The following is a 12137-nucleotide window of genomic DNA, read 5'->3' on the forward strand; positions in this document are numbered from 1 at the left end:
AGTAAGATATTTCTCATATCTCAAATGCAACTTTTTCTTACTGAGAGAAAAACTAAGTTAAAAAGTCCCAATATCACACTTTGTAACAGAAAAATGGAAAAGTACTTATTTCATAATATTGCATAATATACATATTCCAGGTGGGCAATAGCTGGAAAACTAAAGAAATACAACTATATATATGAAGGCAGACAATGTAAATTTATTCTGCACATACCAACAATTTGATAAGCACATACATATATTTCTTAAAATTAATTTTTATGTTAGCAAAAAGTAATTTAAAATGTTTAGCAGAGTCAAGATAGGAGAGCAGACAGCACTGACATGTTAGTGCAGTGAAAACTAAACATTATGTGTGTGTATACTTATATATATATATACATATACATGCAGATATATGTTTATATATGTATATACACACACACACATCTCATTAGTAGTGTAAAGCCTACGAGTATATCAAGCAAAGATTTGACATTTCGTCAGCTTGGAGTGAATCTTTCAAGATTCAGAATTCAATTTTCCACTCCATTAAAAGCATTCATTGCTGTATCTCCCATATTAGCTGAAACAACTGTTAAAATAAGAACTTTCTGATCTTGGCACAGCAAATTATCACTGTAATGCTTTTATATCAACCCCATAATGTAATGTGAATTGCAGCCATTACCTTATGAGACAAGGAATCAAATATTCCCCAGAAAAGCTTTTCAGTTAAATGCAATTCTTCTTCTGCTGCAATTCCATAGCTTCCCATTCCTGAAGGCAGACAGTAATATTTCCAGCACTGCTCATAGTGATTTGTCAGAAGCTAGATTTTCGAGAAACAAAAATGCATATGAAACATTCCTATTTAACAAAATAAGAACTTGTTGTGTTGAACAGTTACAGGAGTAGTACTGTTTGTGTCTGTCTCTTCATTTCCAATGGCTCAGAATAATAGTCTTTTTTCTTCCTTTTCTTTTTGGAAGAGCAGTAGAGCTCATATTGTTAAAGTATAAAGCCTGTATTATCTCCAGCTCCTGCTGTGGATTCTCAATGATTGCAGAGTGTAGAAAAATTTCAAAATTGTCACCATTTGAGTACAGACTGGCTCACAGGATAAAAATAGAGACAATGAAATGGGTATAAGGCAGAATATGATAGATTCTGATGAAAAGTTTTACAAATTCAAATGCATTTAACTCCTGTCATTTGTAGTTGATGGCTTTAGTGTTATTCAAAATACTGCAAAAGACACCTGCAGTACACCCTCCTGGCACTGGCTGCTCAGTTCTGGAAAAATTGACAGAAAGAACTATCATACATCTGTACAGTTAAAGAGCTAGTACATATGATTATTGTTGCACTTTCAACATAATTTCAAATTTCTACCAGTTTCTTCTGTAGAACTAAAAATTCCTATCCCATGGAAATTAAAAAAAAATTCTTTTAGTATCAGACTAGAACCTTGACATTTCAGTTTTTACTGCAATTCTGTGCAGAAAGGGAAAACAATAATTAAAAACCAGATCAAACACTCCCTCTACCCCACACTTTTAGTCAAAAATTAATGATGTTCCAGAGAATGTTTGTGAATATGCCAGCTCTGCATTAAAATAAGATAAAATTTCAGTTCTTTCACAAAAAGACACAGAACTAAGATCAGGCTGTTTTATCCCAACAAAAAAGTGAAACAAACCTGACGTAATAGTTCTAAATAAGATGTATTTATCATCTAATAATTGCAATTCTGTTTTTACAGAACAAAAGGATAGATAAAACTTCAGTTACAGATTATTCAAAAATAGAAGGTGAATTTTCTTCTCTTCATCCAGTCTCTGATGTTTCACTCAAAATCCATTCCTAGACTATGCATCCCACCAAGAGTTATTATAGTTCAGAGAGCAGAAGAACAAATCTCAAGATAACACTGACATTTAAATTGATACATTCAAATTCTCTTTTGCTAAAGCAATGGGAAAGTCAACAGTTCACTATAAAAGATATCATAATCACCTTACTGTTTGCATTAGGCATGATTTCAAAACTTTTGCAAACATTACATTTAATTTAAAAGACTACAAAGCAATAACATAATTTTCAATTCAGAAGTAATTTTACGTTGCTTTATCCTTCCTATTCTTTTTTTTTTTTAAAAAACAACAGGTTATTTTGAAGTTTATTTTGAAGTTTTATGCTGTATGCATGTGCAGAAAATATTTACCTTGAGAGGCATTTTACAGTATTCATTGAGCAGGGGCACATCAAAAACCAGCCTTCTCAACAGCTGCTGTAGCATAGAGGGACGCAAATGGCTGTAATTTTAAAAAATAGATGTTATTAGCAAAATTCATGCAGTTCAGTGTAAATGAAATAAAAATTGAAATCAATTTACATATTGGGAGACAACAAGCTCCTTAAAAGTATTTTTAATAAATAATGCTAGGTTATTAAGGAACCTGAATGTCTACCTATAGAGGGATATAGCACGTTAGAACTTCTATAGAACATTGTGCTGCTTCTGAACCCTCTTAAGTGAACAGACAAATCTGCATTTCAGTTCCTGACATAATACTGGTCATACATTTCATGCAAGGATAAAATAGTTTTAGGCCTACACTACAGGCAATGAAAGTTGTTAAAACACCTGTCCTGCACAAAAGAAATCAGTTTGTTCATGGGTATCATACGTACTGGCAGATAGCAAGCAGGCATTCCTCAATAGCATCTCTTTGAGCTTTTGTGAGGGAGCGTCCCTTGGATAACCTATACATTGTGTGAAGTGTGGAGTCAACCAGAGAGGCATGATGCTCTGTTCCAGAAAAGAGGGGAGCACATCTTTTGAGTAATGGAAACACAGCTGAGCAAATATATCTATTTAGTGCGAGAGCTGCCTCTGTGGTACTTAGAGAAACCTGTATGAAGTAGTAAATGATTGTTAGTATCACACTGGATAAAGGTCACTAAATATGAAGGCTATAAAACATAATAAAGCAATAGTCCTTATGCCTCCTAAGTGGCTGGGTGCTAACAAAATATTCTCAGTATATACATGAGCACTAAAGCCATTTCTTTTTCAGCTGGAGAAAATCCAATCCATCCATTTATGTCCTGTCTCTTGCACCCCTGCATTCTGAACCTATAGCAACAAAAATGAATATGTAGCTTCTAACTTGAAACAGGTGAGAAAACACCACTAAGCATTAAATAACACTCGTCATCTCAATTTCTTCAGGCACGTGGGTTTTCAGTGTAATTATCAGAAACAAACATGAAATAAAAGCAATCATTAGGCCTATTGTAGTATACTCAATGTACTTATTGTATTACTGCACAGCCAGTATTAAAAGATTTTAAACTACTTTTATAATTCATACAGTGCTACTGAATGCTTAAATCAGACTTATGCACTCTAAATTAATAGTAAGTGAATTACTATTGGGGTTTTTTAATAGTGAGCCTATAATATCTTTTCTTAAAAGCTGTTTTGACTTGAAATTCCAGCCTTTTACACTTACAGAGCCACTATATCCAGCCACTGCACCTAAACTAAATAGTGAAATACATACTGTATCCAATGAGGCAGAAGCTCTTAAATCTGGTAAAAATCCAACTTCCAGTAGGTGAAGGAGGAAACTTTGGTCCTTAATACCATAGACACGGTCCAAGAAGAGTACCATGGGTGCTTTGTGATCAGGACAGAAACTGGCAGACATGTCTGGCTCATTTACTGTGCCATCTACACAAATACACAATGCAATTTTTAATAGTAGATAACATAAAACAAGAAATACCAAGGCAATGAAAGACACTATAATTACATTTAATGCGTAAAATCAAATACTCAAAGAATATGACCTTCTTGTTCAGTTTTGTTCTATGTTGGAAACGAATCATTTAGAATAATAAGCTTTTATTATTTAAAAAAATTATTTTGCAATTTAATTATCTTTCACTCTTAAATGAAAGCTTAGAAATGAATGGTAAAATATCCTACAATTGACTGGATAATGTGGAAATAGAAAGGGATTGAGCCTATGCTTAAATATTTTACCTAAAGAGGTAGCATCTCTAGAGCCACTGCTGGAGACAAAGTAGTGGCTAAGTGGTGTGATCCTTTAAGAAAGTAATTAAGAAAATAATTCTTATGTTCTTACATTCTCTGCTCTACAGGAGCAAATATCTGTGCCACTGGAGCAGCTCTAATTGATGCAGATCTAATTAAAATTTGAAGAACAGTTCTCTGCTTACATTCAACTCTAACAAAACTGCTCTATTTTTCATCTGAAGGCTAATGTGGCAAAAGACTTTCATAAAAGATAAATGGTCTAAAGAAAGTATTCAAGTTACCTTTGTTAACTGTGGACAGCTTTAGTGGTATACTTATAATCCCCACCAAATCTTCAGTTGGCACTAGGGACCGAAGAATTGACCTGATTCGAATAGCTTCCCCTTTTCCACTTTGAATAAGCTGTCAGAAAAATTTATCAATTAGGAAATTTAGTATTGAGGGATGTAAGAAAATTTTCCTCAAAACATTTCTATTAATATGATTTTTTTCAAGCACTGGAAGAAAATGCACAGAAATTCAATTTATCCAAGAATGAATTAAGTTGCCAAATTCAGCTGTTCCTACTTATATATCTGTTTTTATTTTTATATCAATGATTTCACAATATTATAAATTCCCAATAATGCAAAAAACTTCACATTGATAAGATTCCCAAACCAACCAGATGTGGTGATGAAACTAAAACTTATGAAATGTCCATGTCACCTAAAGAATCCATGGTGACAAGTCTCAAGCTTGCTTTTTTTTTACACTACAAGTGGATTCAGACCTGTTTGATGTGTCTATGCATTTTTCTATTATTTCTATGCTGTGAAATCTTCAAAAGGCATTTACAGCAATGAGGTGAGCAATTCCTTTCAACTGTGAGCAGAAATCAGACATTCATAACCTGTGTCTGAAAATCTCTAGCAGTAATTTTCAACATGAAACTACTGTGTCTGGCAATAGAGAGCTACAAATAGGTAATAAACTTAATAGTTTTTGTAAGAGTAAATAGGGAGGCTGCAAGCCAAACTTCTTACTCTTATTGTATTGAGGTAAATAGAGGATTTTAAGCTACTTAAGAATTTTAAGCACCAACAAGCAACAGTCACTCTAATTAAAACCAAGTCTTGCACATGACTGTTACAGTTGAAACAGTTATTTTACATATTTTTCCATATTCGTATAGTGTGGGCACCAGGTTTCATCAATGCACACAAAAAGCAGTCCTCTATCACATTCTTATAGAAATTATTTTTATGGCTTTTTACTAGTTCATATTTGCTTTGATTCCATAATCATGTAAAAATTATCAAAATTTAAGATAAATAAAAAAGCATAAGGGAATCAAAAGACCATGGTTCTTTGTAAACAGCTTGCAGGGAATACATCTATTTAGATACATCAAGAAGCCATAAAGTCTGCTCTCTGAAGGGAAGAAGGCTTTGAACAGAGAAAGGTTTAAAGGTTTTAGTTATGTTTACAAATCTACAGTTTCTGAGCAAGTGGTAAAATGAACTCACATGCATTTCTGGTGCACAGCGTCCAAGTAAATCTATGAGAGCTGAGTAAAAGGACATGATTGCATTTCCCATGTGCACAGTCTCCTCTTCCTCCTCCTCCTCCTCATCCCTGAAAAGTTAAAAATAACAGTGAGCATTTTTGCTAATCTGTTTTATAGCTCTTCTCTGGAGCTAAAGACATGATCCAGAGACTATTCACCAGACATACTCATCCCTTTGGCTCCAGGCTAAAGGGTTTTTGTCCCCAGGGTAAGCATGCAGGCTAACTGCAATAGCAGACTTCACATGAGCCTTCTACCTTCGTCTTTTACTTTACCTTAACTTTAGCTTCATACCACAGCAGTCTCCTCATTTGCTTTGCCCTTCAGGCTTTTTCTCTCTGTTACTCCTATTCCACTTTTATCTAGCTAAGGCTTTATGAATACCATATGACAACTGCTTGTGGATGTGAATCTCTAATTCTCTCTGTTTGTATAATGCCTTACACAACAGGGTCTATTATCCACACATTGCAAGCCTGATTGAACCAGCTATTAAATCCTCATTTGCCAAACAAGCATTGACATTTACTTACCCTTCTCTTTTATAAGCCTGGGAAGGAAGGTCACGACTAGGATTCTCTGAGATCCTGATAGCTTCCTGCATAGCAGCCAGCAAACCATTTCCTCCTTCTCCCCTGAGGTCTGGCCCGAAGCACTCTGGCCGTCGAATAAGGAGCTTGACAACAACACTTGCATTCTCCTCAACACTTTCACCTGAGGACCAAAAAGCACTATACATTTTCTCCTGAAAGGTATTCTAAAGTCAGAAGAAAGCTTCATTTCTTCCTAATTGTTCCAAAATATAAAACAAGTCATCATCCTAAGGCACCAGAGCTGAGATTCCTCTGCATCCCGTGGTGCAGCCCAGGGAGAGGCAGCTGTGTCCCTGCAGCCCAGGGAGATGCACAGGGATGCAGAGATCCACCTGCAGCCCATGGAGGTTCATGGTGCAGCAGAATCCACCTGCAGATCATGGAGGATGCACTGCAGGAGGGGATGCCTGTGATTGAACCTGTGGGAGGCCTGTGCTGGAGCAGGCTCCTGGCACAGTCACCTGCAGACATGTGGAGAGTGGAGCCCACACTGGAGCAGGTTTCCTGGTTGGACTGGTGGGAAACACAGCCCGTCCTGGAAGGACTGCACTCCATGGAAAAGTGCCCCAAATTGCAGCAGTTTGTGGAGAATTTTTGCCCGTGGGATGGACTCACATTGGAGCAGGTTGTGGAGGACAGTCTCCCGTGAGAGGGACCACATGCTAGAGCACAGGAAAGACTCCTCTCCCAGAGGAGTGGCAGGAATATGTTGATGTAACCCCCACTCCTGGTCTTCCTGTGCCAAGGAATTCCTAACATTATTTGCTACCATGGCTACAGGTTAATCTACTCAATTATGTGATTTGTAAAAAAAAAAATATAAGGAAAAAATACAACCAACTATGAAGATTCAGAGGGAAAAAATTACAATTATAAGCATACACCAATAGTCTTGTTTTTGTAATGAGAAGAGTATGCATTAACCTCTCTTCAGATTTAATGTATTTTTATGGTTAAGAAATGAATGTAAAGGAAACCTTTTTGCTGGAATTTGGATGCCAAGAAATTAGACTTACTGTTAGCAAAAACTGCAAATCGTAAGAATGACAGGTAACGTTCACCCTCTATTGGGTTCCATCCAATGTCTGGATATCCTTTTGCCAGCAATACTGGACAACTCTGCAGGCCACAACCTGCCAGGTAGGTAACAACCTGCAACACAGAAGTTATTCTCACCACAGGTAATACATTGCAGCCAATACATTATGATTCTTACAGCTAAAATGACTAATGAATTTGAGAAACCCAGTACTGAGGCACATACAGCCTAATCTTTTCAGCATAAAATACTGCTTATGTTACAGCTGGTACCTGTTACTGTTTGAACATGCAGGATTTGTACAGTGCCAAGTATTTCAGTAAGCAAAGTGCCAAGTATTTCAAGGTAAGCAATCAGTAAATGAGAAAAATGGTCACTAGTGAAATCTAGTTTAAGTGACTTCCTCTAGAGTAATTTCCAAGAAAATATGACAGTCACTGGTAGTGTTCCAGTCACTAGTGTTGTATCCCAAGGATTGATATAAATTCCATTCAAATTTTTATTAATGACAGGACAGAGTGCACTCTGCAATTTTACAAGTAATAGAGAATTGCTAATTCTCAACATGCCTGGTAAGTACATTGATGTGCTGTCTCACACCCTTCCCATTCATATTCTTGTCTGTCTTCCCCTAGCTATGGCTGTAATATGCCCATTTATTTCAATTTCACAACTTTTCCTCTCCCACACCATATACAGATCACAAACAGTCCCACGAGTTCCCCTGTCACCACAGGATCCTCTCATACTGCACACAGATGTTCCCTGTGCTAAGCTATCATTTAGGTGTTTAACTATTCTCTCCATTTATATTAAACCTGCTTTCTGTTTTCTGTATCCCAATGCTCTGCTAGCACATCTAACTTCCTTTACCTGCTTTCCTCCTCCTCTTCTATGTGTTTTCATCTCTAAACCTGTTTTCCTCCTGTGATATACAAATAACTTTCATGTAATTTTTTACATTTTACCACATTTTCCAGCTCATCCTGCCTCTTCTCACATTCTTCCTTATTCCTAACCATTGTCAATGACTTGAATCTGGATTCCCATTGACCCTAGCCCTAAAATCCTGTTTCACCTTTCGTCTTGAAACTGCTGCCCTTTAATTCTCATAACTCTAACCTCCATCCCCACAAATCTCTATGATTTAAACCTAAAGACCTGTGTCCTTTTTTTAACTTTCTCCTTTTAATTCTCTTTTTTTCCTCCCCAGACAATACTTGATATTCCTGTTTCATGTGTTTTTTCTTGTCATCCTTTCTCCCTGACAAAAATAGTGAAAGGATGCAGAAGATAGAAATAAATAAAGCAAAATCAGAGAAAATACTGTTCAGTCAACCTTACCTTGAAACAACACGTACTAGAGTGGATATTTCTGAGGACAATATATTCAAAAACTAGTATGACCAAACTTGCCCTTTTAAACCCTTTTAGCACAAGTACACCATTTAATAAACGGGTAAATAGGTCAGAGTGGCCACCTTATCAAGATCTGGCTCCTCCAATGCGAGTGCAAGCTCGTTGTTGTCCATTACAGAGGCTGCTGCCACATCGAGTGGTGTCGAACCCCTCATTGAAGGAAATGCTGCAGAAAAAGTTAATATTTAATTAAAGGGAGGTTGCAGTAATCCCAGTCATGCAGCAGAGGTCAGCAATCGCGCTGGAATCTACAACATAAATACATTCAGAGTACATTTTAGGGCAGTTCTTCATCCAAGAACACAGTGAATTGTTTTGTAAAAAGTGAAAATGCTGATTTTTTTTTTCTGACTTCACATCCATATCTCTAAGCAAACTCAACCCAGTGGTTTTAAATACAAATGAAAAAAATCAGTATTAACACTATAGCAAATCAGAGGAATACTATTTCCTTAGGAGACCAACATGTTAACTACGTGATTCTGCAATATCTTATCAACTCATGATTTTGAAACATGCCTCTTTTTAGCAAAAAGAGATATTTCAAGCTTCAATTACCTGTTTTCTTTAATTTTTTTCAGTTTTCTGTGTTATTATGGCCAAATGCAAGCACGACCAGCTAAATCAGTGTAAAAACAAATGCTATCTAGCCACCTATCTAGCCAATAAAATTTTCCTTATGTTACAAAATCGAGTTCATATCCATTAAAAAACATACATTCGATGTTCAAAAGAAAAATACAAAATTTACTTCAGTAGCCTAAACTGTAGAGACAAGGAAAATTAAAGCAGATGAAACTGGCAAGCACCATAAGGAGTCAATTTAATCTTAGATTTCAAACCACAACTATTTTGAATGGAAAAATATCAAACCATATGTTTAACACTCATTTTTCAAGGTGTTTTAAAACACAGATTCAGACTATTCTATTTCTGATACAATTCACAGATAAGCATGAAACAAAAGAAAAAAAAAAAAAATTAAAGGATGAAACCACAAGGTGGTTTATGCATGTTTCAGCTATACAATTTAGACACCACTCTTGTGATATCACAGCAGCTCCTGCTGTTGCTTTCAGGTGTTGCAGCTACATGGCATACCCAGTCCAACACTGCTGTTTTCCAGTAAGTAGCTGAGATGCTCAAACATGGCCTTTTGGTTCTGACGACTAATGCGGCAGAAGTAGCACAGGAACCGACAGCAGCTTGCCACCATCTTAGGAAAAGCGATCTGCTGAAGAGGAAAGTTGACAAAGCAGTGAAATATGTTAATTACCAATCTGTTCCAGTTCTTCACTCCTAACAAGGAAAGTACAGTGAAGTTACCAAGGTGATAAGTAACTGACAGTTGCTTTGGTTCTAACTTAAGAAAGGACCCACATTTCCTTTTAAATTTCACATTCATTAGGCCATTAAAGTCCTGAAAAATCATTTTTCAGAGAACTACAGGTGACATATCAGTTGAACTGACAAGTTATTACCTTCCCACCATTCCTTCAGAGACAATACATGTCTTATACACCCTCATGATCAACCATTTATTCCAAGAAGCCGGAGATCTAGCTTAAACAATCTGCTGCCACAACCTAGAAAAATGCCCAATCCCTAAACCACAGACTACATTTCACAGACTGCTCATTCCATCTCTTGAAGCTACAACAGTGCTCGTTGTAGAACATTGTAGAAATGTTCATGAGATACCTACTGGCTACATGCAATTCATAAAGAAAGAAACACAAAATAAGTTATTTTGGGTGGCCAAGCACATTTAATGGCACAACACCAGGTTACTATGCAGTTTTATAAGTCTGCATTTCCTTTGAAGGATATCATGGTAAAGCATTTGTGTAGACCTGTGTTATTAAGATATTCTAGGAAAATGTTTTTAAGAAAATGAGAAGACATTGGGGGTTGCCATTGTTTTGGGTTTCAGGTTTTTTAAAATCACTTTTGGCTCTATGTACAAGTTGTAGTAAAACCAGAGTATTATAATATCTATAAATTAGCAAAGTAATAATAATTTTAAAATTAATTGTTTCTTGCCTTGAAATTCAACAGAAATACTAAAACTGATATGTGAATACTTTGTAAAACTGCAATGTTATAGGCAGATTCAATGTATATGCATTTAAGAGAATTATATGAGCAATATGACCAAAGAGACAAAGGAAGAGTGGTGGAGCTGCACATAGAATACAATTAAGTTCTGAAAAATTGAAAGTCAGGGGAAAGATAAGCAAAAGGTAGAATATTGGGCTGAGAATTGTTCCAAATACATAAGAAAAATGAGTGACCAGGCAAAAAGATATTAGATAAGGAATGCTAGGATCAGAGGAGATCCCTCCTCTTGGGGTGGAGGCAACAGGACCAAAAAGATCAGGCATGAGCAAAGAGGAGAAAGAAAATATGTGTGCTTCACTTCTCACTTTCTTCAGGAGTGAAAATTTTGCTAGGCTTCTCAAAATTTATGCCACTTTGCTGTTAAAATACATGTATATATATTCATGTATATATACACAGAGAAAAGGGAGAACACAACACTGCAAGAAAATTTTTATCAATTCAAGTACATGAATTTGAGCATTAACATTTAAACTGGGTTTAGTCTCTTATTATAATTTATTGGTAGTACCACTTCATTTAAGATGAAGAGGTACATTTTCCTACCAGAGCTACACCTCCAATAAATTCAGTGAAAGTATATATTTAATTTAAGAACAAAACATTTTAAAATCCCACTCAAAGAAAAATGAAACACCCATAACATCTCAGGTTTTAAAAATCAAGCCTAGGCTACTGGGCTTCTCTCTTTAGTAAAATAAAAAAGATTATACTATTTTCATTAATGGATAGTTTTATTTGGACAAGCAACATCTAGCTTACATGGGATATATTTTTGTTCACTTCTTGAACATCCTAATGTATTTTTGGGGAGGTTCAAAATGCAAAGCACATAACAAATTGTGGTGAAATTACCTGAGATTTATCTCCTCCAAGCACATTGACCATCACATCCATAACAGTCTCATGCATGCCTAAGACTCTCATTAAGTTAGGATGCTGATAAAATACCTTGTTGTTCATTATATCCCTAAAATGGAAGAAAAGAAAATTTGTTTTTCAGAAACCCAAATTAATTTAAGTTAATGCATTAAAATTTCAGAAGTATGCACTCATTGTAATAACATAATTTTAATTTCTTAGAATTCAGCATAATACAAAAACACCTGAGAACAAAATGTTTCACATTTCAATATGCTGTCATTTCTCTAATTCTCATAGATTCTTCATAATGAGAATATTAACCTCCAAATTATTTTGAGATGTAATTCTTCATCTCTAAATTGCTCCTACCATCTGTTCTGTTTAAATTAAAAAAAAACCCTCTGATGATCTAAGTGGAAAAGAATATGTTTTGTTAAGTTCTAAATTGGGAATAGAGATCAAGAAAATGAAATCTAATCAATCATATTTCTGCAGAAA

The 12137-nt window shown here is 35.6% G+C and overlaps 1 protein-coding gene across 1 annotated transcript in view; it reads right to left on the reverse strand.

Annotated features, from left to right (window-relative positions):
- RYR3 (ryanodine receptor 3) overlaps nucleotides 1-12137 on the reverse strand; it is a 182835-nt gene that overhangs the window by 70426 nt on the left and 100272 nt on the right. Inside the window, exons 40-50 of the mRNA XM_056492742.1 lie at nucleotides 11631-11745; nucleotides 9756-9885; nucleotides 8717-8820; nucleotides 7213-7348; nucleotides 6137-6317; nucleotides 5563-5671; nucleotides 4336-4456; nucleotides 3555-3724; nucleotides 2680-2900; nucleotides 2210-2300; nucleotides 674-814 (exon numbers count right to left, since the gene is read on the reverse strand). Coding sequence (XP_056348717.1) covers nucleotides 674-814; nucleotides 2210-2300; nucleotides 2680-2900; nucleotides 3555-3724; nucleotides 4336-4456; nucleotides 5563-5671; nucleotides 6137-6317; nucleotides 7213-7348; nucleotides 8717-8820; nucleotides 9756-9885; nucleotides 11631-11745 — 1519 coding nt within the window. The remainder of the gene's footprint in view (nucleotides 1-673; nucleotides 815-2209; nucleotides 2301-2679; nucleotides 2901-3554; nucleotides 3725-4335; nucleotides 4457-5562; nucleotides 5672-6136; nucleotides 6318-7212; nucleotides 7349-8716; nucleotides 8821-9755; nucleotides 9886-11630; nucleotides 11746-12137) is intronic.

The sequence above is a fragment of the Oenanthe melanoleuca genome, chromosome 5 (assembly GCF_029582105.1).
Source record: "Oenanthe melanoleuca isolate GR-GAL-2019-014 chromosome 5, OMel1.0, whole genome shotgun sequence".
NCBI lineage: Eukaryota > Metazoa > Chordata > Aves > Passeriformes > Muscicapidae > Oenanthe > Oenanthe melanoleuca.